At 32.9% G+C, this 27,862-nt stretch overlaps 2 protein-coding genes across 2 annotated transcripts in view; one reads left to right on the forward strand and one right to left on the reverse strand.

The window, feature by feature from the left end:
- The window catches only part of LOC126887612 (cytochrome P450 6k1-like), a 145,214-nt gene extending 135,542 nt beyond the window's left edge, over positions 1 to 9,672 (reverse strand). Inside the window, exon 1 of the mRNA XM_050655205.1 lies at positions 9,551 to 9,672. The gene's annotated coding sequence lies outside the window, so the exon portion shown is untranslated. The remainder of the gene's footprint in view (positions 1 to 9,550) is intronic.
- Positions 5,900 to 10,408, forward strand: LOC126888581 (uncharacterized). The gene is made up of 3 exons (XM_050656932.1): positions 5,900 to 6,252; positions 6,319 to 6,672; positions 10,180 to 10,408. The coding sequence occupies exons 1-3, from the start codon at positions 5,900 to 5,902 to the stop codon at positions 10,406 to 10,408; spliced, it is 936 nt and encodes a 311-aa protein (XP_050512889.1).
- The last annotated feature ends 17,454 nt before the right edge of the window (positions 10,409 to 27,862 follow it).

Raw genomic sequence — 27,862 nt, forward strand, 5'->3', positions numbered from 1 at the left:
TTCCTGGTTTAAATAAATATTTTTCACTCCCTTACATTAAAAACATCACACCAAAGCTATGCAGAATCTTTAATCAAATTAGTGGCATAAAAATAGCTAATAGTATCACATTATCTATAAACTCAATTTTTACTAGACTGAAAGATAAAACTCCTGCATTATCTTGTTCCAATGTAGTTTATAGTATACCTTGTCATAGTTGTAATATGAACTATATAGGTATCACCTCGAGAACTTTATCATCTCGAATAATATCACATAAAAGTGATTCTAGACTACATCCTGAACGTTGTGGTTTAGCAGAACACGTTTCCAAAGAGGGTCATACAATGGATTATCAATATACTAAAGTACTAGCTTCTGAGAACTCATATAACAAAAGACTCTTTTTGGAAATGGCTTTTATCTTTCAAGAAGAAAATTCAATAAACAAAAAATCAGATGTAAGACATCTCAGTGAAATTTATTCTTATTTACTCACCTTAGATAAAAATAACCAATTTAAATTTAATAATTCAAATTCTTCTTTCATTTAATATATAATTTATAGATTTTTTCAATATAAATCACATAATAAAAAAGACATCTACTTTTAAAAAAACTTTGCATTGATTAAAACTGTTTTATTCTCATTTCGGAATTTTCCTATTTCAAAATTTAAAAAACATTTATTAAATAATTATAATTGGTTCAGTGGTAGTGACGTTTCCGTATGAATTCAAACAAAATTTAATAAAAATCGATATAACATTTGTTAGACATTTTCAAAAATGCCATTTGACATACATCATTTTTTAAAATATTTTACCATTTTTCAATTTATACTCGATTTTTAGAACAATTTTTTATATATAGTTTTTAATTTTAATTTTTATATACGATTTGTACCAGGACAAAATTTCGTTTTATATGTCAGTGTTTAACAACTAGGCTCAACATCCTCAAATAATGTAAGTACAAACATATAAGTAACTCTTTAGTAAGATTGTTTTGTGATGTGCAGTGTTTTTAGTGAAAGTATTGACTCTGCATTTCTCAAAACAATTTTTTGTTGTTTTTGTGTTTTTTGGGGATCCTCGACACCTGGTTTAGTGAGAGGAAACTATGGTGTTCTGGATTTTTGGTAACACAAAGATAGCAATTATTATTGATTTCAGTTAGCCTATTTGTTAAATACTGTCTATTTATGATTGTAGTTTCCCTGATGATGAAAATAAACATTTTCGAAAGCTTGGAACTATTATAAAGAGTTTTCTTTGAGATTGCTGCTACCCCAATATTTCAGCCTTGTTTCCCAACTGTTCAGCAAATATTATATACCTGTTATATATATATATATATATATATATATATATATATATATATATATATATATATATATATATATATATATATATATATATATAGTTGTATATAGTTGCACAGAAATGTATGGAATGATGACCCTTTCATCATTTTATATATTTCCAACTAAATTCACATTCACTTTACGAGTATTAGCCAATGATTTTGATTATTTATTTATATATATATATATATATATATATATATATATATATATATATATATATATATATATATATATATATATATAACAAAGGAGCACTCGTAAGTGTAGGGTTTTATCGGTCAAGTGGGTGAAAAAAGAGACAAAGAATTCAGCTACTTCATCTATTTATTGAAGACGTTTCGTCTACTGCTCAGTAGACATCATCAGTTCATCTACAAAAAGAGTGTTATAAGAAACAACATCCAAAAGAGAGGTAAAAAAGCACTAGCGTTACCTTAAAAAGACATGTAGCAAAAGATAAGATGTACATAGTAAAAAAAACCTTATCCATGAACCAATGTAATGTATAAGTATGTAACATTTAAGTGTATAGTTAATATTTAAAAACTTTAGTACAGCCAAAGACAAGACCATGTGGTAACAGTCACATATAAAAAACAAGTGGAAAAAAGCTGGCTTGCTTTTTTCAAAGTCAAGAATGAACCAAGAAAAAACCAGATTCACACTTCCAAAAATTTAGTAGTGTTTAAGCATACTTCATTTTAACCTTAGGCAACATCATTAAATGAATATAGTGCTAATATGCAACTTCGAAAATTTAAAGTTGAATAGTTACCAGCAGGTCATCCTAGCCCAACGGACACACAAAAGAAAATGGAGTTTGAATTATCAGGTGTAAACTGACATCTCGCCAAGAGGCAGGCAACCTTTAAAAAATTTTATAACAAAGAGTGACTGACAACTGCAGCGCAGCGCGGTAAAATTTAAATTGATGTATTTAAAACAGTTATAAAAGTGTTTAAAAAGTGAAAGTAATATCAAGAAGTAATCAAGGGATGTACCTTATACCTCGTAGACAAGAATCACAGTTTATTTTAAACAAGTGAGGGCACTTCACACAATTATATGGAAAAGTGCCTACGTTAGTACTGGTCATCCAGTTACTAACGAATATATAAGATAGTACAATAGTATAACTCCCATATATCGCAGCTCACAATGCAAGAAAAAATATGCAATAATTTAAGAAAATTTATAAATCAGTTTAGCAAATTGTAATTTATAATTAATATCAATAATGCAAAATTTTATCCTATGGAAAATTTTAAATTGTTCAATCTATTAAGTAACTGTTATTATCAAAAAAAAAGTGGGAAAAGCTTGAAAAAACCACCAAAAACTTTTTTACAATAAAATAATTTAAGTGTAATAACATCTACTGATTCCGCAAGATCAATATTAAAAGAAGTGGGAAAAGCCTGAAAACCACAAAAACTTTTTTACAATATAATAATTTGAGTGTAATAATACCAACTAATTCTGCAAAATCAATGCATGGTATATTTGACTCAAGTTACTGATGTCAGTTCTCTTGTTAAGTACATTAGAGGTTTTTAATATGAAACACATCTCTAAGAACTGTCTTTTCATCACAATTCTGCCTACTACTAATCTTGGGACTCCTGTTTCCCAGTTTTCTTCACTTCCTTATTTTCCTCAGGTTACTGATAAACTTATTAAACTATATAAAAATAATAATATTCCTGTTAAGATTGCAATTAAGAACGCAAGATCAGTCAGAAATTTGTTCTCTAAGACTAAAACACCCTTGTCCCCTTTGGAACAGGTTAATGTGGTCTACCACATACCTTGTGCTGAATGTGACGCATGTTATGTAGGGCAGACAAAGCGAGCTTTAAAATCACGTTTAATTTCACACCGTAGTGATATCAATTTGAAAAAACCAACTTGTGCCTTAGCCCAACATGCAATAGATACAAAACATAAGGTGGACTTTGATGAAGCCAAGATCCTTTGCAATGAACGCAACCTGTCGAAAAGACAGTTCTTAGAGATGTGTTTCATATTAAAAACCTCTAATGTACTTAACAAGAGAACTGACATCAGTAACTTGAGTCAAATATACCATGCATTGATTTTGCAGAATTAGTTGGTATTATTACACTCAAATTATTATATTGTAAAAAAGTTTTTGTGGTTTTCAGGCTTTTCCCACTTCTTTTAATATTGATCTTGCGGAATCAGTAGATGTTATTACACTTAAATTATTTTATTGTAAAAAAGTTTTTGGTGGTTTTTTCAAGCTTTTCCCACTTTTTTTTTGATAATAACAGTTACTTAATAGATTGAACAATTTAAAATTTTCCATAGGATAAAATTTTGCATTATTGATATTAATTATAAATTACAATTTGCTAAACTGATTTATAAATTTTCTTAAATTATTGCATATTTTTTCTTGCATTGTGAGCTGCGATATATGGGAGTTATACTATTGTACTATCTTATATATTCGTTAGTAACTGGATGACCAGTACTAACGTAGGCACTTTTCCATATAATTGTGTGAAGTGCCCTCACTTGTTTAAAATAAACTGTGATTCTTGTCTACGAGGTATAAGGTACATCCCTTGATTACTTCTTGATATTACTTTCACTTTTTAAACACTTTTATAACTGTTTTAAATACATCAATTTAAATTTTACCGCGCTGCGCTGCAGTTGTCAGTCACTCTTTGTTATAAAATTTTTTAAAGGTTGCCTGCCTCTTGGCGAGATGTCAGTTTACACCTGATAATTCAAACTCCATTTTCTTTTGTGTGTCCGTTGGGCTAGGATGACCTGCTGGTAACTATTCAACTTTAAATTTTCGAAGTTGCATATTAGCACTATATTCATTTAATGATGTTGCCTAAGGTTAAAATGAAGTATGCTTAAACACTACTAAATTTTTGGAAGTGTGAATCTGGTTTTTTCTTGGTTCATTCTTGACTTTGAAAAAAGCAAGCCAGCTTTTTTCCACTTGTTTTTTATATGTGACTGTTACCACATGGTCTTGTCTTTGGCTGTACTAAAGTTTTTAAATATTAACTATACACTTAAATGTTACATACTTATACATTACATTGGTTCATGGATAAGGTTTTTTTTACTATGTACATCTTATCTTTTGCTACATGTCTTTTTAAGGTAACGCTAGTGCTTTTTTACCTCTCTTTTGGATGTTGTTTCTTATAACACTCTTTTTGTAGATGAACTGATGATGTCTACTGAGCAGTAGACGAAACGTCTTCAATAAATAGATGAAGTAGCTGAATTCTTTGTCTCTTTTTTCACCCACTTGACCGATAAAACCCTACACTTACGAGTGCTCCTTTGTTATATTGGAATTGACGGTCGTACTCCTTTATGATATATATATATATATATATATATATATATATATATATATATATATATATATATATATATATATATATATATATATCAAGCAGTGATTCTTGAGGATGCAGTCTATTTTGGCCCACAAGACAAAGATAATAGACTGCATCCTCAAGAATCACTGCTTGATATTTGAATATACAGTCGAGAATACCATAATCTTATATATATATATATATATATATATATATATATATATATATATATATATATATATATATATATATATATATATATATATATATATATATATATATATATATATATATATATATATATAGATATATCCCTTTTCCTCATTTCTCTCTTTTGATTTACTATATAAGCGCAGAATTCATCTGAAGAGTTCAGTCGTATCTTGAAAGTGTTTGCGATAATTACGAACTTAATTATGGACCGATAAATTCTATCTACTAGAGGAAAGCCAAAATTTAGCTCAGATGGTTTATTTATGTTTTTGATGCCCTTAGCAAAAGTGACGATGAAATTAGATTTTGGAGATGTGAGAGAAGAGGCATGTGGAAGGCAAGAATTCACACTAAAAATGGTGAAATAATAAAAAAGGTTAACCTGCACTCTCATGACGCGTCGGTTGTGGATGTAGAGGTTGCCCAAATAGTAACAACCATTAAAAGACGAGCAGAAGATACAATGGAAGGAACAATTTAGGTAATTTTCAATTTATTCTAATAAATTTTCTTATTTCCAACAATATTTTACTTTGAAATTTTCATTGATTGATTCATTTTTTTATTTTAGGTAGTCAACGAATGTTTGAATAATACCAGTCAGGCTTCGCAAGCTCGACTTCCAAATAGTTACGCACTGAGGAAGACCATCAGACGAAAACGCAACGAAATTTAAGCTGCTACCGGAACATTACAGGATTTATGAATTGTCGGATGGAGTGGAAGGAAATTTCCTTTTGGCGGACTATGGAGAAAGGCCCAACAGAATATTGATTTTCGGGAGAGACAGCTAGCTACAGCATTTGCAAACTTAGCCCATATGGTTTGCTGATGGTACATTTTCAATAGCACCGCCGCTTTTTCCCAAGTGTACACCGTGATGGCAACTAAAAATAATGGTGTCTACCCTATATTTGATGCCCTTTTGCCAAACAAATCATGAGCTACTTATAGCCGTATGTTCGATCTAATAAAGAATTTGAAGCCAAATCTGAGCCCTACTGCGATCCACTGCGACTTTGAGCAGGCAGCATTCGCAGCCATAGAAGATTGCTTCCCAGGAGTAAATATCAACGGATGCTTCTTCCACTTAGCACAAAACATGAAGAAGCATGTGGCAGAGTTAGGCCATCTTACAGAATACAATAACGACGCCCAATTTGCCTTAAATTGTAATATGGTGACATCCTTGGCATTTGTTCTAGTTCGCCATTTAGATCAGGTCATTGATGTGTTGGGAAACGCTTTACCTGTTGCGCTTCAACCACTGTTGGATTGGTTCAAAGACAATTACGTAGGACGTAGGAACAGGTAACTATAAAGTGTACTTCTTCATAAATTCCAAAATCTGTATATCATTTTATTAATTATTTATAGACGAGGAGATGGTAGACGCCCTCCATTATTTCCCCAGGAGCTGTGGAATCTCTATCAAAGGACGATGAATAGGGAGGATCGAACCAACAATTACGCGGAGCCAGCACACAGAAGGCTTCAAACAGAATTAGGAGTCGACCACCCTACAATATGGAAATTTATCGACAGCCTCCGTAAGGTGCATAAGGGTAGGGACGTTCACTATAAACAATTAGTTGCTGGGAATCTGCCACCCTTAAAAAAGAAAAAAAAATATAGGGACGCGGATGGGCGGATTTTAAGATTAGTCCGAAACTTCAATGCCGATGGAGATATTTTACAATATCTTAGAGGACTTGCCCATAATTATAAAATGTAACTTTTTAAATATTTTTAATTCTGTAAGGGCCGGTTGTTCGAACGCTAATCAACAATGATCACTATCAAATATTTAATTACTGTCATAACTGTCAATGTCAACTTGGGTTGGTTGGGTTGCTAAAAACATAATTGATTACAATTCTGAGACTATAATCAATTAATATAACAATAATTATTAACATAATTGATAATAAATCTCATAATTTTAATTAATTATATTTTCAGCAACCCAAACAAAGTTGACATTGACAGTTTGGTGACAGTAATTAAATATTTGATAATGATAATTGTTGATTAGCGTTCGAACAACCGGCCCTAAATATTTTATTTTTCAGACGAAAACAATGTATAGTTTAATACGAAAATATAAATTGGTTTTACTAGCAACATCAGCGTTTTATTTACACCGACATTTAGTATAATAAAAGTTTGTATGTTATCACGTTCTTGCGACAGTTAGTATAAAAAAAGTTAGTATATTATCACGTTCTTGTAACTTAACCAATGCCGGGATGGCGACGGCTAACTGGCTCGACGGCGAAACGGCCGACGGCGAAGTGGCTCGACAGCGAAACGGCGACGGCGAAATGGCGACGGCGAAACGGCGACGGCGAAACGTCCCAGTCCGTAATTATTAGGAGACTAGAAAGAACTACAGTATGTGTAATTTACCACGGAAAAAGTTGTGTGCAATATTCAGAAACCGTGAGAGAAAATCTCATATTATAGCGACTAATGCCGGGTTAAGATATGTAGGATCGGAAATAATTTGTTAAATAAGTATTTGTATTTGTACTAAAATTAAGTTATAATCAAAAAAGTAAAATACTTCTAGTAATCCGGACTTTACCTATGTACGACACATTTATCCCAGTACCCCTTTACCCATTGGATAATGCCCCACGGCTCATAATGGAAAGACATATTGAGTGAAAAATGGCTCCCGAAAGAGACAATCAATGTGGCTTCAAAATATAAGAGATTCGGCAGATGTAGATAGAGATTCATGACTCAATTTGAACCGCTTAAAACCGGGATTAATTTGCCATATTGAAGGCCAATCTTCATTAATTGCGATTGTTTTATTTGTCTGCATTTGTTAATAACTGTCTATGATTTTGAGGTATTTTATAAATTATAACTAATTTCTTTATATTATGCAGGTCATTTTCAAAGTAATTTTTTCTTATTGCATCCTGGATGATAATATCATATTATGCAAGCAAGTTAAAATATTATTGTAGAGATACGTTACAAAAAAGAAAATAGCAAATTTTATAAGGCTACTGCACCTAATAATTTAACAATTTTTTTATTTTAGTTACTGTAATAATCTTAAAAATGTTATGTAAAACTAAAAACATTATTATGTTAATATCTACAATACTATTAAAATTTAAATCCGCATCAAAAATAGCATATTAATCTCAGCATTATACGAATAAATTGATAAAAATTTCCGCGTTTTGTAAACAAGCTGTTAGTATTTATATATCGCTAATTTATTACTTTCAAAATAAAACAAAAATAATAAAAGTTTAGCAAATGGTTTTATCTCATAAAAAGTGAATAAATATTTATAAGATTAGACCTCGGTATTCTCAAATTTGATTTTAAATTGTCTTTCATATCGAAAAAAAAATACATTCTACTACTATCAGAAAACAGAAAAAATATTTATTTCGTAAAACAATATTTCTTTTCGCTTAAATTAAATGTTCAAATCAGCGCCCGATTAACCATTAGGCGGACTAGGTTGGCTAGGCTGACTTTGGATGAGTCTATAAATAAACGCCACTATTTTGGTTTATGCTCATACCCTTTAAGTATTCATTACTGCTGAAGTGTCCTAACAAGAAACTAAATCAACTCTTCGGGGGAGATTTAATATTCACATTTAATAGGAAATTAATATTAACCATTGGCGCGCATACGAGTAAAATGACTCTTATGCGCGCCAATGGTGAACATAAAATTCTTAATTGTGTGTCAAAAAATGCACAATAACTACCTATTAAAACCCACCAATTATCATTTGCATATCAAGTTTTAAAGCAATAAATAAATTATTGCCAGTTTGTAAGAAAAATTTCAACACCCCCTATCTCGGAAATAAAGCATTTGTGGACATACGTGTATAAAGCAATTTGTCATTATTTTTTCATGCAGAATTACCCCTTGAAGTTTGCCATACTTATTTAAAAACACCATGTATTGATGAAAATCAAGGCTAGTTGTTAAAGTAACTAACTTTTCTATTATTCAACATAAGCAAAAGAATAAAAAACAGAATGTTAAGAACACATGAGGCTATAGCTGGGTTTTAATTTTAGTAATTTATAAATGCTAGAATATTCCACAAGGTGGCGCCAACTTTGAGAGAAAATCACAGTTTGATTGGTACATCCGGTATACAATGACAATAATTTACCTGTCTAGCAACAATATTATTACAGCGCCAGCGAGACTTAAAAAATAAAGCTATAAAATCACTTAAATCGGACAACACAAGTTTAGCAAATTCGAGATATTAAAAATGACAAATTTTTAAGGTGGTGTGTTCATTTTTTGGAGAAGTGTATAAATTAATTCTGTTTACAAAAAGCCATAATTTTTTTAGCATTCTACCAAAATCGGCAAACAGCTATCGGCTATTCCAATACTGGCCTTAAAAACTACACTCAGGCACTGTCAGATATCAATATTATGATGAAAAAAAAGTTAGCCAAAATGAGTGACTACTTATAATGCAGAATTTCCTGTTTAAATACTAATCGTTAAAAAACTTACAAGTCGTGAGCAATTGACAACAAATATTGATAAAAGATTTTCATTTTATTAGATCACAATATTATAATCGTTTACTACTTACGGTTCAGCTGCGCTCAACTCAATATCTCAATATCAGAATGGCTTCTCTCGAACTCTAAAATAAAGAGTTCTCTAATGAATAGGAGTGATCAGCTACAGAAGAAACAAATGATATCCAAAATTTGTGGTAGGCATGTAATGTACATGTTAATCAGATTTTTTTATAAACCTATAAATTAAATAACCAAATTATAAATTAGGGATTAATGGTTGGCATGTTTATGCTATTCCGCTTTTGTAACAGAACCGTAGTAAATTAAATTAACCACATGCGATTTTGCCTCCACTTTTCAACTTTTTTTCTCTCTAAGCTGCAATTTATATTATCTTTTTCTCCTTTAAAGACAAGTAGGTATCTTTTAGTTTTATTACGTCTTTACCCCTTTTTTATTTTTATATCAAGATTTCAAGTTTCTTATCAAAATGGTAAATAAGCTTAAAGAAGGTAAGGTATCAGATAATTAAAAAGAAGAACAAATCAAAACCATGGATGAAACCATCAGATGCAGATAGTTTTCAGCAATGTATTTCCTATATACTTAGTAGTCCTAAAGCAGAAAGTAATATAAACGACTTAAACAATAAATTAACAAAAGCCTTACTGGAAAGTTAAAACAAATTTTGTTCTAGAAATCAAAAAGAACAGAATATCAGCCAAAATATCAAGCAACTTATGCAGGAAAGAAGAGAAATGAGAAGCGAGACGGAAACTAAAGCTGACGAACTACAAAAATTAAATAAAGAAATATCCAAAGCTGTTAGACAAGATACTCGAAAATACAACCAAGACCAAATCGAACATACCATTGAGAATAATAGAAGTATGAAAGTATTGAGAAAAAGACCAAGAACGGGATAAGGCAGATAATAAAGATTAAAGATAGAAATAGTCATCTTACAATCAACAGAGAGAAGACTTCTAGAAATTGCTGTTCATAAGCCGACACAAAGCAAATAGCAAAGAAGATCAAAGTACCAGAAATATTAACAGGTAAAAAAGGCATTACCAACCAAGGTTCAGAACTACTCTGTATGTAATACTACCGGAAATCACAATAGACAAAATGAAACTAAACCTAAGAAAAGCTAAGAATAACAAATCTCCAGGCGAAGATTGTGTCCAGGTAAACAGGGTTAACGAAAACCCTCAAGGTCACTTGCACCGCATCAACGAACGTCTGTCATCTCTTCTCCTCCCGTGTCCAATAACAAATATTCAGAATTCATATCCGATATTGAACAGTATAATTATATCACCCAGTAGATCGCACGAATTTATTTGTTGTTATATTCACACATGTGGATTATTAGTTTAGATACAAATTGTTCAATTATCAACAATATAATTTGGAAACGATACGAAAGTGCTGACGAAAGTAGAACTATTTACCTTAATTAGATATACAAATCACGCGGGCATCGTGTCAACGATGACCCAATTTAAGCTTCTATAAAACTACGATATCTCAGCTAGAGAAAGAGTCTTCAACTAAACGTGTACAAGTAACAAGTCAGTAATCAAAGTTCTCCCTGGGTAATTACCCTAGTGTCAATTTTATAAATAAATTCTTTTATCGCTGTTGGCGTTTCCCTTATCTGAAGAACAGCCTCCACTGAGCCCTAGGATTATACATCCCGGTTGCAGGCAAATTGGTTTTACTATAGTTACTGATGCAATCAAAATCGGAGGCACTTCCCTATACTTAAGAAAATAAAAAACCTTTTGAACATGTGCCTCTTGGACAATAATATACCCGACAAACTGAGATAATTCTAATGTACAAAAAAGAAGCTCAGACCATGAATTAGAAAACTACAGACTTATAAGCCTTCTTAGTCGCATATCGATGGCTTAGTGTGAAAACCTCGTATCTCATTTTTTTTCCAAAATGACATTTTGGTGGTTTTAGTTTGAAAACCTTTTATCTCACGATTTACAACTGTTAGAAAAAATCCAAATACACCAGACTATTTTCTACAGCCGAAAAAAGAAACCACGTATATCAATTATTGCTCTCTTGATTTAGTGTGAATACCATGTATATTTATAACCAAGAATTTGGTACTTAATTTGGAGTGTTTGTTTAAGAAATTCGACTTGGAGAAATGTTTTTTTGTGAACAACAAAAGGTAGTCCGGCATATAGAAACATTTTACAAACCTTATAGTGGAGTCAATGAAGGTTTTCACCTCCAATTTCGTTGAACCTCCATCGATTTTCATGAAAATTGGTAAGTATGTAGAGAATACCTCAAGAAACAAAGGTGACATGGTGCCAACTTGCGCTTTTACCCTGGAGGGGGGGGGATGCCACCCCTTCTCGGAGGTGGAAATTATTTTATTAAAAATAATACCGCTAATCGATAGAGGGGCAAATTATAAGTAAAATTTGTTATATAAAGTTATTCCAATAAATCAATAGTTTTTGAGTTATTAAAGATCATAAGTTTTGATTTTTCCTGATAAAAATCCATGTTTTAAAGCAGTTTTTCATAAATAATTCAAAAACCATAAGTTTCTTCAAAAAAGTTGTTATTACCAAAATCGAAGATAATATAAAAATAAATAAGCTACTTATTCGAAAAATCCTTTATTATATATATAAAGTGAGTTATATGCAATTGAATATATATTTTTTTTCCGCGAGTACTCAAATCTTAGTATTCAAGCTTAAAAAACAGGAAAACGATGCACTTTTTTAAATATAGATACTAAACATTTTACTAAAGTACTTAAAGGTAACTATCAAAAAGCTATATAAGAAGTCGATAGCATCAAAATTAAGCAAGTTATGATGGAAATAAGAGGACCCTTTCAGATTTTTTAGGGAAGAATGAAAAATGAAACATACGTCATTTCCACAAAAATTAAAATTTATAATAACCCATTTAAAACTTTATTTATTTTAACATGAGTAATAACTTCAACAATTTTGACCGGTTTAGAATGCATATTTTTGAAAAAAAAATACGATTAAAAAAGTTAGAATTTTTCAAATTTTCGTAAATTTCATTTTCTTTTGATAATAACTCCAAAAATACTCGATATACTTAAAAAATGGTAGAAAACAAAATTTTTGGTTTTAACTTTATTTAAGCTTTTTCTTCTCTTAATATTTTTTTACGACAAAAAATAACCGAGATAGAAACATTTAAAACATAAATTTTACGGCGAGAACCATGTAACCGGGGCATTTTCACCTTGTATTTAAAAAAAATAAAGAATATAGAAAATTATGTTTAATACAGTGTTATAGACCTTTTACTTAGCTTTGTAATGGTTTTTCGATAAATCTCATATTTCAAAAATTAACGGAGTTATTTTAAAAAAACCAATAACATTTTCTTTGAAAAAATATTATAGCGGAGATTTTGTATGTATACAGGTTGTGGGAAGTCCAATTAGTCGTTTGTTGTAGGAGATACGAAAAAAGTTTATTTGGGTGAGATTGGGCCATAGATAATATCAGAATTTAAATACACTTTCAAATATACAGGGCCACCCATATTGACAGGGTGAAACAAAATTATCTTTTGTTTAATGGAACACCCTGTATATTTTTACATTTTTGGATTCTCCTCTACGTTTTATTTCTTAAAATATCAGGTTTTGTGATGTTATACGAAGTAGTTTAAAAGATAATTACGTTTTTTTTTCAAATTTCATAGCAATATTCACCCCCTGTATAATTGTAGTGATTTGACATCAGAAAATCAATTTATGTTCAAGTGATTTTTAATATAGTCTATTATTGTTAAAAATTATTAATCTAGCAAAACGTTTAATTTTAGCTAATACAGGGTTGGTCGAAACTGAATGAGTGTTTTCTCAAAGTTTGAGAGTATGAGTTTTCTCAAACGGAGCAGCCTGTAATGCCTGTAATGAGCATTGTAATGAAATGCTATTGTATGGCACTTTATTATTTCCCACCCTGCCAGTGAGAACTGAATTTATTTTTGAAATCCCTAACTTTATATCTTTAATTATTTTAAATATTGTAAACGATTAAAAAACAATCAAATTAAATTGAAATGAATAACCAGTGTATATCTTCCACATTTACTTCATATTTAACGTAGCATGTACCATAACATTGCACAGATTATTATCCCTGTATAGCAACGATATACCATGAATATGAATTCATACTTGAGAAATGTCCTATATCCAGTCTCACAAAAAAAAAAGGGATTCCTCAAACATAATATATATGCAGACAAAATCAGCCAAAGTGATTTGCGATATCTAACTTTTTTTTTCTCACATTACGCATCAACCACGCAGGGTTGGATTGTGTTACAAAATTATAACTTAAAAATAGATTTTAAACATAATAGGAAATTATAAAAAGCTCTAAATCTATACAAAGTAAAGTAAAATACTATATTTTTGGTAAGAGGTTGTAGTCTTTGAGGAATGTGAATATGCTTTTTGTATCACTGTCTTTTCCGAGTGCACTTTTTAATGTTGGTGGTATGTTGCACTTTTTTCGTTGCACTTTATGCTTCGGACACTGCAATAAACAATGCTTTACGGTAAGGACACTTCTACACAGATCACACACAGGTTGATCGGCACGTTGGAGTATGTAGTCATGGGTTAATCGAGTATGGCCAATCCGGAGACGAGTGAAGATTACTTGCTCTCTTCTGTTTTTGAATTGTGGAATTTGATTGTGGTTAATGTCAACTTCGTATAGCTTGGTTGATGAGTCCCTCCATGTATCCTGCCATATTTTAAAAGTATTTACTTTGAAATATGCTTTCAGGTCGGTGTGTAGGGTTTTCATGTTCTCTTCTGCGTTTGGGTTATTAGGTGCATTCTTTGCTATTTTGTCCACAACCTCGTTACCTTCGATTCCAGTATGAGATGGTACCCAAATAAAATTAACTTTAATATTCATATTTTCTGCATATTTCAGTTCCTTTTTAATGAAAAGTAGTAGTGGATGATCAGAATAGAGTTGTTTTAATGCCAATATTGAGCTGAGAGAATCTGTGATAATGATGTTTCTCTTATTATTTTTGTTAACTATCAGAGCCAATGCTTTTAGAATAGCAAACAGTTCAGCGGAGAACGTTGTTGTATATGAAGGTTGCTTATGAGCTGCTGTGTAATCTGACGAGTAGATTGCTGCGCCAGTTCCGTCTTCGTTTCTGGAGGCATCGGTGTAAACTTTGAAGCAGCTACCATATTTGCTTAATATTTTAAGAAATTCTTGATTGATTTGACTTGCAGGCGTTTCTGATTTGTTTAGTCGCAATAAGCTGGTATCAGTAGAGGGAAGGCGAATTGTCCAAGGAGGAGGGGTTTGGATTGCGGAAATATCGTAGGTGTCTGGAAAATGAATACCTATTTTTGATAAGTAAGTTTGTATGCGGTAATAAAAAGGGTGATCAATTCTATTTGAGTTTTGGAAACAACTTTTAAAGCGGTCAGCACATACGTTGTGTATAACTGGGTTATGTTGATTAGAGGATACTGCAGCGGCATAAGAAAGACTTAGATATTGTCTTCTAAACGTGAGTGGGATCTCTCCAGTCTCCCAGTATAGAGTTTGTATTGGACTTGTGTGGTGTGCTCCTAAAGAAATTCGAAGACCGGTATTTTGAAACACATCTATTGTTTTTAAGTACGTCTTTTTTGAGGAGTTGTAAACAATTGAACCGTAGTCAAGTTTGGACCGTACTAGGGCCTTGTAGATATGTAGTAATGTAGACGAGTCGGCGCTCCATTTTTTGTTTGCAAGTGATCGTAACAAATTTATTCCAGGCTGACATGTCTTTTTTAAATGTTCTAAATGTATTTTCCCAGTTAGTTTTTGATCAAATATCATACCGAGAAATCTAACTTCGTCTACATATTTAACCTGTGCTCCATTTAAGTATAAGTTCTTCAGTTGTATTTGGTGACTTTTCGTAAAACACACTGCTTTGGTTTTAAGGGTATTAAACTGAAGTCCACTTGTGGATGACCATTCTTCAATATGATTTATGGCTTTTTGGACATGGTTATGGATGGTTGTTGGGTTCTTTCCTCTACAAAGTATAACCAAATCATCTGCGTATAGCCTAGCTTTTACAGGATGTTTAATTTTTGCGGTAATAGAGTTCATAGCTATAAGAAACAGAGTTGTGCTAAGGTTCGAGCCCTGTGGTATACCATTCTCTTGATTTCTTGTTGAGGAATATACGCCATCTACTCTGACTTGAAACTGTCTATTTTCTAATAAGTTTGATATATATTTGAGTATATTACCTCTAGTTTTCCATTCGCTAAGAGTTTTTAATATTGATAATTTCCACACTGTATCGTAGGCTTTACGAATGTCGAAGAATATTCCGATACAATGTTGTTTAATTGCAAAAGCCTCATGTATTTCCGATTCTACGTCAATAAGATTGTCTACAGTAGAACGATGTTTTCTGAAGCCACTCTGTTCTGGTATACTTAATTTTTTTGATTCCAGATACCACATTAGTCTGTTATTTATTATTTTCTCTAGCATTTTGCCCATACTACAAGTAAGAGATATTGGTCTATGTGTTTCGGGATCTGATTTTGATTTACTTTGCTTAGGAATAGGAATTATTATTGAATTTCTCCACGATTTTGGAAATAAACTTTTAGAGAAGATTAAGTTGAAAATGCTGAGTAAGTGTTCTTTAGATGGGTAGGTGAGGTTTTTTAGAAAAATAGTGGGTATATTATCTGGTCCAGGGCACGAGTTCTTACAGTTTTTTATTACCGCTTCTAATTCATCCATCGATATTGGAAAGTTTATTTCACTATTATTTTGATCTTCATAATCTATGGTATATCTTTCCTCATTTCTTTTGTTCCTTAAGAAATTTGGTGAATAGTTTGAGTCGCTTGAATTTTTTTCATAAACTAATGCCAGTATATTTGATATCTCCTTTTGGGATTTATATATTATATTATTTTGCTATAACAGATTTATTGACTTCTGTGATTTTGCACCAGATATTCTTTTTACTTTTTTCCATACAGTTGTCATTGGAGTAGAACTGTCAATTGTTGAAACGTATGTTTTCCAAGATTCGCGCTTAGCTTTTTTGATAGTAAATCTGGCTATAGCTCTTAATCGTTTAAATTCTAAAGAGTTTTGTTCATTTTTCTGTCGTTTGAATTTATTAAACGCTTTTTTGGATTGTTGTATTACTTGTCGACATTCATGATTCCACCAAGGAACTGGAAGGAATTTACTATTGAAGTTAATTTTTCCAATATTTTTATCTGCTGAATCTATTATTAGTTTTGTAATGACATCTACCTCTTCGTTCACATTACTATTTTCATTTATGGCATGCAAGTTGCGTTCGATATGATTTTGAAATTTCGTCCAATCCGCATTTTTTAAGTTCCATTTTGCTTCTGGTGCAGCTGTAGATGCATCTTCGTTATGGATTAAAATAGGATAATGGTCGCTGTCGTATGGCTCTGGTAATACATCCCACGAAAGTGTATGCGTTATTGATGGTTCACATATAGATAGGTCGATAGCAGAACCCTCGCCCGTTCTTATGTCGAAACGGGTATCTTGTCCATCATTAAGTAAATTTAGGTTGAGTTTTTCCAGAAGTACTTCTATTTTTTTACCAAGATGTGTTAATTTTTTTGAACCCCATAAAGGATTATGTGCGTTGAAGTCCCCGACAATTAATCGTGGAGTAGGTATTTGTTCTAAAAGATCCGATATTTCGTTATGGTTAAGTCCTTGATTGGGGGGGGATGTATATGTTACATACGGAAAAACTAGTTACGTCTTTGATTCTGACTGCAATTGCCTCAATGTTTGTTTCTAGTGGTATTGCTGTGCTATTAATGTCGTCCTTTATGTATATGGCTACTCGTCCACTGGCGATTTTAGCATGTTGTCGATTTTTAAAGAAGCAATTAAAGTTTTTTAGTTTATGTGCAGTGTTGTTTTTAAAATTAGTTTCTTGTAAACATAGAATCATTGGTCTGTATTTTGAGATTAGTATTTGCAACATTTCTAAGTGGGTGTAATACCCATTCAGATTCCATTGAATTAAACTAGTGAATGATATTGATATTTTAATATGTGTCCGTAGAGGTGTCGCTTTCTGGTTCGGTATGGAAGTCCGGATCAATCTGTCGTAAAATTTTATTTCTTATTCGGGTGCATGTACTTTTAATTTTTCGGTCAATTAGTTTAGGATAAATTTTTGTCAGTAGGTCTGTAACTTCAGAAATTTTATTGGTATACATTTTTGTAATGCTTATTGGGTCGGAAGAGCCTGTACAATTTTCGAAGAAATCTATTAGTTGATCTCTTTGTTTTTTGGTACTTCAAAAGCGTGTTCTGATGAAGGAGTTGGAGAACGCTCAGAAACTGTGCGTTTTTGAGATATGGGATCTGTTTCTATTTGGTTAGTTTGGAGTTCTGTGCTTAGTGTTTCATTTTGTACAACTTGATCGTTAAGTTCGGTTTTATTTTGTGGGATGCCACTCGTTAGTTCTTTAGTCGCCTGATTGTAATTATTTTCAATAGAGTTCTCACCTGATTCTGTATTTTGAGGAATTGAAGTGGTGTCACCTGATGCAGATGCCTTTGTTGGACAGTCTTTTGCTGAATGCTTGGTGTTTTTACATATATGACACGTCTGGTTGTCTAAAGATATCCATATTCTATATGATGTCTCCTCGTGGGTTATAATAAAAGAATCGGGTAAGGTATGGTTGGTTAAAGGGAATATATAGGTTTGTCGCCTAAAGCTTAATATATGCTGGAACTCAGGACTGGAAGTCCCTATACGGAGAAATGATAAGGGTGACAAAAGGTTGACACCAAGTGCTTGCAATTCGGATTCTAAGATTGAGTGTGGAATAGATGGACATACGCCTGAGAGTACTAGTCGTTGGCTGGGTGTGATTAGTCGTCGTGCTTGTAAGAGTTGTTGATTAACTTTGATTTTTCCGTGGTTGGTAATAAAGTCGTCCACTAATTTTTCATTTGCTAAGTAAATGCACATTCTGTTGTTGGATAGCTTTGAACAGAAAATAATATTTATTGGTCGAATAATTTGGCTTAAACTGTGGAGGTAATCTTCAATTTTGGTGTTGTCAATTGCGTCGAACACAATTGCTTGGTTTTTTGATGGAAAAACATTAGCGGTTGGTTGTCTGGTTACGGAAGAGTAGCTTTTAGGTTCTAGAGATTGTTGGTCTGGTGTAGAAGTAGGTTTAGTTGACGTAGATGAGGATGCCATGATGTAAAAATTGATATTTTGTATGCCAAAATATCAATTATTTGAGGCCAGTAAATACTGGCCTATTTTTGAAGTCGTCTATAATATGTATTTAAATAAAGTCACCTTACCAATGTTTATCGTTAAAATAACACATTCACAAAATGCGTTTTTTAAGTTTTGCAAAAACTGTAAGCGAATATTAATTAGAATTTAACGTCTTTACTCGTCGGCTGGTATGATAAGACTCTCAATATCTAACTTTGACGGGTCTGTTTTGTTTGTTCTCATAAGAATATTACTAAAAACCATTTTCAGATATTTAATTTGGTTGCCTTTCCTTTAGTGGTCACCAAACGTTACATAAATTTTCATGGCACAATTACGAAGTACATAGTTTATTCTGAAAGTTGATCCTATCCTTGGTGCAATTATTTATTGATCAGAAAAGTTAAAATAATGTAAAACAAACAAAACTTGACACATACTAAGCTGAACATCTTTTCTTTTCGTAGTAGCTATAGTATATTGTTTTATATTATGTATTACCTATATTAAATTAGTTTGAGTATGTTTCGTTTATCTAAAAAAATGTAAAACAAACAAAATTCTGTTTTTCTTGTAGTTGATTTTTCGTATAGATATTGTTTTATATTGTACTAAATTGAATTTAGTTTTATGGTAGGGGAGCCCAAGCGGGGATTTTTGCAGTTACTCGAGCGCGTCAGATTAGCATATGGGGAGAAACCTGGTACTCTGCAGATGTACCTCTATCATATATTGGCTCTTAACACAGGGGAGTTCGTAAGAGGGGCCGAAAAAAAAAATTTATCCTTAAAAAAACTCGAAATTGTCAGATTAAGATACGGTAAGTTAAGTACATGCAAAAGAGTGTATATTTCACAAATCTGACGATTTGAGTCGGGCGTAGGGAAATGGGTGAGTCCCAAAGTTTCACACGAAGAAAGCGAATAATTCGCGAAATGATTGATAGATCGAAAAAATAAAAAATATGTGCTCAATATTTTTTAAAAATCTATTGAATGATACCAAACACGACTTCCCACGGGGAGGGGTGGGGGGTAAACTTAATATTTTAAATACGAATCCCGCGATATTTCGCGAAATGAACATCAGATCGAAAAACTGTAAAATACACTTATTCAATATTTTTGAAAAATCTATCGAATGGCACCAAACACGACCCCCCATGGACGTGGAGTGGGGGGTTACTTTAGAATCTTAAATAGGAGCCCACATTTTTTATTGCAGATTTGGATTCCTTACGTAAAAATAAGTAACTTTTATTCGAAACATTTTTTCGAATTATGGATAGTTGGCGTTATAATCGAAAAAAACGATTGTTGGAAATGGAAAATTAAATTAAAAAATGGCAAGCGCCCACTAAAATGAAAAACTTTACTTAACTTTTTTTGGTTTTAGGACCTACTCTTCACAACCCAATAGGTCCCCAAAGCGCTCGAGTGACTGCACATTTAGCATACTTTGCTCCCCTACCATAGTATGTCCCGTTTGTTTGTAGAATTATATTTAATTAGATTTGCTTTAATTACAAAAATAGATAAATTTTCAATTATATTTTATGTATTTGTGGAAATAAAAAGGAAACCTAGCATTAGCGGACACATTTCTATAACGGCCAATTGTTTTCTATTTTTAGTGGCCGTTATTGACAGGTTTTACTGTACCAATAATATTTTATTAAATTATGAAGCATTATTTAAATAAAAAATTTATAAACTTAATAAAGAAAGTTTGCTTAGATTTTACTCCTCTATCTAATTATGGGGTTATTTTTAATAAAATAGTGTTCACTCATGAGAAGGGGTAACATCCACCCCAGGATAAAAGCGCAAGTTGGTACCACATCATTTTTGTTTCTAGAGGTATCCTCTAACTATTTACCAATTTTCATGAAAATTGATTGAGGTTCAACGAAATCAGGGGTGAAAACCTTCAGTGACTGCCTTTTTGGAAATATAGAAGAATAATTTTTTTTGCGATTGTCGATTTGCTAATTTTCTGATTTTTGGTTGCTATAAGGTTTGAAAAATTAACAAAAATCATGCACATAAATGTAAAAAAATATTTATTTTACTTAATTTTAAACGAGATTGTTTGAGCCAAAATGCTGAAATCTGCATTTTTATCATTAAAAAAAAACGTGGATTTCACCCCTAAAATGCAAAAAGCGCAACTTGATGCCATATGACTTTTGTTTTTTGAGGTATCCTCTAACAACTCAACAATTTTCATGAAAATCGATGAAGGTTCAAAGAAATCGTGGGTGAAAACATTCAGTGACTACACTTTCAGAAATATAAAAGAATAAGGTTTTCGTGATTTTCGACTTGTTAATTTTCGGATTTTTAGTTGCTATAAAGTTTGAAAATTACAAAAAATGTCATTCATGTACATAAATATAAAAAAAAATATTTATTTTTCTTAATTAAACGAGATTACTTGCGCCACAAAGCGGAAATCTGCATTTTTTACAATTTAAAAATAAGGGTTGTATTGCACCCCTAAAATGCAAATGAGCAAGTTGACGCTATATAAATTTTATTGCTTGAGGTATCCTCTAACTACTTACCGATTTTTATGAAAATCGATAAAGGTTCAACGAAATAGGAAGTGAAAACTTACAGTGAATGCACTTTCAGAAATCTAAAATATAATTTTTAAAAAAGGGGTGTATTTCACCCCTAAGATGCAAAAAGCGCAAGTTGGCACTATGTCGCCTTTGTTCCTTGGGGTATCTTTTAACTACTCACCAATTTTTATGAAAATCGATGGAGGTTCAACGAAATCTGAGGTAATAACTCATATCCACCTTCATTGACTCCACTATTAAATCAAAAGATTTGTACTGTATCAACCTAGAATTTGGAGGTGTGCAATAAATTATGAAAAATGAAAACCTCGTAAATAATCATAAACACAACCTCATTTGAGATGAAAAACACGTATATCAAGATATCATAGTTACTTGGGCAAAGGCTCTATATACTGCAAGGATATTTACGTGTTTTTCATAGTTAATATTTGTATTTTCAATTTAATAGCAATATCTAACACTTTCAGCTCTGGGCCAAGATCAGATATTTGTCTCAATGTGCTCAAATTAAAATACGTAACAATAGTTTTTGTTTTTAGATTATATTATGCAGAAAATCAGTTTTTTGCCTCTCCTGTAAAATTGTAATTTAACCCATTTAGCACCAAAGGTGCGAAAACGCACCATTTTTTTGTAGAATTTTTCTTTGACAATTCGTTAATTTTTTTTAAATCTTTGTATTTTTTACGCAACCAGAAGATATAAGTGTAACTACATTTAATTTTGTTTAATTTCCAAACTCCTGCTTTCACCACAAAAATATTTTCTAAATGTCCGACATTTTCAATCCTTCGAGACAACTTTATTTTTACTGTAGTAATTTTATTGGCATAACACTTTTGTGGTCAAATAAATTAAAGCATTATTTTTTAACCTATTTGTACACCAATTGTTATAAAAATACAAAAAAAAATTTTCTGAGTCATCAAATATCGTGTTTGAAAATAATGGTTCGATAACGAACCATTGGCTGAAGTCGATATATAATCCTGTCTGATCAAGAATAAGTTCAAGGTGATGCACAGGCAGTAATTTGTTGGGATATTTCTTTATTATGTGTAAAAACACGTATCCACTATGCTTGCTCTTCGAGCTCCTGCAGCTGCTCCACATAGTGGACACGTTTGGCGCTCCCGGACTGTGAAATTGTGCTCACTCTGTCTCGGCGCTCCAATCTGCGGCGGTTTATATGTAAGGGAGCGCATACCGTATCGACTGGAGAAGTTGCAGGGAGCGCGGAGCGCAAGAAGTTCGTGAGCATAGTGGATGGTTGGCGCTCTCGGACCATGCAACAGTGTGCGCTCCACCTCAACGGTCCAATGGGTGGCGGTTTATATGTAGATGGTAGCAGTTGCATGGAGCGCGGAGCGCAAGAGGTTTGTGAGCATAGTGGATGGTTGGCGCTTCCGGACCGTGCAAAAGTGCGCGCTTCGCCTCGGCGGTCCAATTGGTGGCGGTTTATATGTAGAGGAGCGCATGCCGTATCGATGGGAGCAGTTGGAGGGAGCGCGGAGCGCAAGAGGTTTGTAAACATACTGAATGGTAGGCACTCCCAGACCGTGCAACAGTGCACGCTCCGCCTCGGCGTTCCAATTGGTGTCGGTTTATATGTAGAGGAGCGCATACCGTATCGATTGGAGCAGTTGCAGGGAGCGCGGAGTGCAAGAGGTTCGTGAACATGGTGGATGGTTGGCGCTCCCGGACCGAGCAACAGTACGCCAACGACCGTGCGGCAGTGCCTCGGTGGTCCAATAATACGAACGTAGTGGATACGTACCTTTAGAAAGACGGGTATTCTGGTATTCAGTTTTGTTATAATCTAGGGTGGGGGAGGGGGAGGGGGCTACATAAGGGAGGTTGTGTAGTGCTGTAGACAATATGTCGATTTGTCGAATTTATGCAACTAGCACAGTGCAAGATACAGGATTGGAAAGTGTAAACTGGAAATATCTAAAATAATTTCTAAAAAATATAGAGGGCCGTTCGACTTCGTTTTTGAGAAAGAAGCTGAAGAAGGTGTAGGCAATGTTCTAATCATACTATTTTTGTTTATCAAAACTTCCAGGTCCATTTACACTCTAAATGTTTTGAGACTTTTCACAAAAAATAAAATTGTGTATTGTCAATTTTTATATCTCATTTCCGCCAAAGGTTCGAAAACGAACGATTTTGTTGTTGTGACACCTGCCATTATCAAAGTGTAAAACAATTTTTTTACGAATGTTTAAGTTTATTTTACTCTAGTTAATCAAATATATTACACATTATTGCAGTATTTCTTTGCTTGGCGGTTAATGGGTTAATGAGATACGAGGTTTTCACACTAAGCCATCGACATACTCCTTAGAAAAGAAACGAATCGTTGAGAAAAAACTTGATTTTTAACAGATAATAGAGCAAGCAGGGCTGCTTTATCCATTAGGAAATATAGGCAGTTGCCTAGGGCGGCAAATTGTGAGAAAGCGACAAAAATACTGTACAAAAAATATTTGTATACAGGGTGATTGATTAGTGGGGTAAAACTCAATAGATCCGCTATAGTAATAGATAGCAATAAAAGTTAATACCAAAAATTTTAGCCTCCTTTGAGTTTCACATTCCAAAATTAGTTAGAATGTTACAGGGTGCTCGATAACACAGCGTCAGACCAAACTTATGTTTTTTTAATGGAAGACCCTATATTTTATTTTAAATTCGAAATCCTGTTTACTTCTCCATCACAAAAATATAAAGGTTTGTTATGTTATAGAGGGTATTTACAAAGGTATAACCAATTTTATATGAAAATCGTAACAAGTTCAACTTCCTGTATAAATAATAATAAGCAAAAGAGCAATGGTTTTTTAATGCCACATTTTTTAACGTATTGTCCAAATTTTCAAGAATGGTCGATGTTGCTAATTTTCTTTATATCAAATACAGGGTGAGTCAAAACGCAAGTACATTATTTTCGCAAAACGTCTAAAAACGTGGTTATTTTGTTGAAAAATGAACATATTCACTTGCAAATAACTCGAAAAGTATTGATTTGGTGAAAAAACTCTATAGAACAAAAGTTACTTAAAATTAGTCAGTTTATCCATTTCGGGACTTATCTTGGACATATATTTTTTCACCCACGAGATGGGGTGAAAGTCACCCCCAGGGAAAAAGCACACATCGGCACCATATTATTTTTTTTCTTGACATATTAGCTATGCGTATGCCAAATTTCATGTCAATCCAAGCGGTTCTTTAAAATTTACAGCAAAAACCGTGAAAGAATGTACTAATTTTCTGGGCTTATTCCTTGTGCACAAGTAACTTACCGTAGATAGAATAGTTTGGGAACTTAATACACTAATATATAACAAGTAATTGGACTTCGTAAGTCGTAGGTTTTCACCCAAAGTAATCGAAAGTAGAACTGGAAGACGATATTTGAATTTTACGTGTAACTTTGCGTGGATTGATATATGAATTTACTAATTTTGAGTCATTTTTACTAAACTTTGGGTCATCATTATTTAAACAGAAATAAATTTAAAACCGGAACTAAAGATTCAAGTTCAACTTTTCAATACGCTTCGATTTGTGTGTTACCTACATACTATTTTTGTGCCTATAATGAGTATAATGGTACTTCTGGTTATAACTTTTTAACCGGAAATTATATAAAAACCCAAAATGTTACAGTTGTTCTCATCTTGCTAAGCCACGTTGAATAATATATCACTTATACTATTTGGGTGACTTCAAAATAGTACTTACGGTTGCACCTCTAAAACCGAAAGTCGACGTCAAATTTCTCATATTTAATAATACCATCCTTGGGTTATAAGCTTTTATTCGACACCTCATTTGTCATTCTACCTGTATTAATCACAGAGGAGTTGTATTCGCGCATGGACAGACAGACGGACAGACAGTCATGAAACCGGAAGTGTATATTTGTTCTTGTCTTGCGAAGGAGCGTCGAATAATATATCACTTGTACTATTCCGGTGACTTTAAAACAGTACCTCTGGTCGAATTTATAAAATCGGAAGTCCTAGGTCAAATTTCTCACTTTTAGTACCATCTTTGGATTAGAAGCTTGCATTCGACACCTAATTTGTTATTCTACCTGGTATAGTGACGTAGGAGTTATATTCGCGGGCGGACGGACCGACGCACAGACAGCGTAGGTCAAATTTCTCACCTATAGCACCATCCTTGGATTATAAGCTTTCATTTGACTCCTCGTTTATCATTCATCTGATATAATGATGGAGGTGTTATATTCGCGGTCGTACGGACCGACGGAAAGACAGGCTAGGTCAAATATCTCACCTTTAGTACCATCCTTGGATTATAAGCTTTCATTTGACACCTCATTTGTCATTCTACCTGGTATAATGATGGAGGAGTTATATTCGCGGTCGGAAACACCGACGGACAGACCACCAAGGTCAAATATCTCACCTTTAGTACCATCCTTGGATTATCAGCTTTCATTTGACTCCTCATTTGTCATTCTACCTGGTATAATGACGGAGGAGTTATATTCCCGGTCGTACGGACCCACGGAAAGACAGCCTGGGTCAAATATCTCACCTTTAGTACCATCCTTGGATTATAAGCTTTTATTTGACACCTCATTTATCATTCAAGCTGGTATAATGATGGATGAGTTATATTCGCGGTCGGAGGGACCGACTCACAGACCGCCTAAGTCAAATATCTCACCTTTAGTGCCATCCTTGGACTATAAGCTTTCATTTGACACCTCATTTGTCGTTCTACCTGGTATAATGACGGAGGAGTTATATTCGCGGTCGTACGGACCGACGGAAAGACAGCCTAGGTCAAATATCTCACCTTTAGTACCATCCTTGAATTATCAGCTTTCATTTGACACCTCATTTGTCATTCTAGCTGGTATATTGACGGAGGAGTTGTGATTACAGACAGACGGACGGACAGACGGACGTGGATAATACAAAGTTTTCACATTTTTTCAAAATTGAGTGAAAACAATTATGTTATATGACAAAACAAAGGCAAGCTAAATCTTAAAAAAAAATAATTAATAAACATAGTGCATCAACCAAATGTTTGTGATATGATACGCAATAGTTACTAAAATCACCAAACTGAATGCTCCCAAACAACCCCATTCCTCGAACGACTAACCAAAAGGTTCCCAGAAAATGAGCACTACGATGGTACCAAACCATGCTTCCTGTAAGCAGAGATGACATCGACATAAAATGGAGTTGGAACGCTCCATAATTTGTTTCCCAAATGACTGACTATGTAGCCGGAATAGGTTCCTCTCAGGTGGGTGAGGGGTCTATGACTTCCCATGTTCATGTTGTATTACTTCCCCAAAAGGCTAAAAACAAACAGTTTCCCAGTCTTAGTTTTAATTTCTAATCGAACATGTGTGAGTAAAAAAAAAACAAAAGAAGAAATAATGAGGAAGAGGTTTTTAGAAAGAACAGCAATATAAAAATATCCATTAGCAAAGCTTATCAGATGCCAAAAGGTATGATGCTGACCTTCATGCAGAATTTGAATACATAATTGATATGATTTCTTTAAAATAATTTATAGGATAATTATTAATGATGTTGAAAAGAAATTTTGACTTTTGTGTAACAAAAGAAATAAGGATAGGATTTTCTCTGAATGAATATTACTTATAGATGTTGGAATTATTAAAAGATACTAAATTCAATAATTAACAAATTTACTGGGAAAATTGAACTGGAAAGAATACTTAATTAGATGTAAAAATAAGGTAACATGCGAGGCCATTAACCTTTTTATGTAAAAAAAATATTTACCGAATCTTTCAGTTTTTCATTACTGTTGTCCCTCTATAGAAAACTGGATGGATTCAGTAGGTAAAACCACTGGATACCATTTTCACTTAAAAAGAACTGTATTTTCCAATAAAAACTTATTACTTAAGATTCTGCCATTTTGGGTACTACACTATTAGACTTGTTTCGACTTTACCTATTCCAAGTTACCAGTCGAGTGGTCAGCGAAATCCGCTTCTCCCACAAGGTAATCGTCAAATTCTCTCAGAACGTGAAGTCATCTTCCCACTAGGTGGCGTATAGTGCGTTCCGTACACAGAAGTGTGACGTCACGTAAATAGTTAACACGAGAAAATTAGAGAAATTAATTCCGAGATCAACAGAAAATAAATTATAAAATAATTAAAGAGTTAAAAAATAATTTCGTAACGTGTGAACCGTTACAGGGTGGCGCCCCAAAGTTGACAAGTTTTTAATAAAGATGTTTTATAAAAAATTATTTTTCCCTAACTGCAATGGGAATCAAGAAGAAACCCTGCGGCAACTAATCACAAATAAGTGGCTGATTTTTTGGTACAGGATGCATTTCAGGACAATTGTCCATTTTTTAATTACAGGGTGTTACATTAAAAAAACCCTTTTTATACCATCTG

This window comes from Diabrotica virgifera, chromosome 7 (assembly GCF_917563875.1).
Source record: "Diabrotica virgifera virgifera chromosome 7, PGI_DIABVI_V3a".
Taxonomy (NCBI): domain Eukaryota; kingdom Metazoa; phylum Arthropoda; class Insecta; order Coleoptera; family Chrysomelidae; genus Diabrotica; species Diabrotica virgifera.

What these genes read in the sequence shown, in the direction of transcription:
- LOC126888581 (XM_050656932.1), top strand. Translation starts at nt 5,900, where the DNA reads ATGTTCGATCTAATAAAGAATTTGAAGCCAAATCTGAGCCCTACTGCG. An exon ending in TACGTAGGACGTAGGAACAG is followed by an intron (nt 6,253 to 6,318) that starts GTAACTATAAAG and finishes AATTATTTATAG; the next exon opens with ACGAGGAGATGGTAGACGCC. An exon ending in CTTGCCCATAATTATAAAAT is followed by an intron (nt 6,673 to 10,179) that starts GTAACTTTTTAA and finishes ATTTTGTTCTAG; the next exon opens with AAATCAAAAAGAACAGAATA.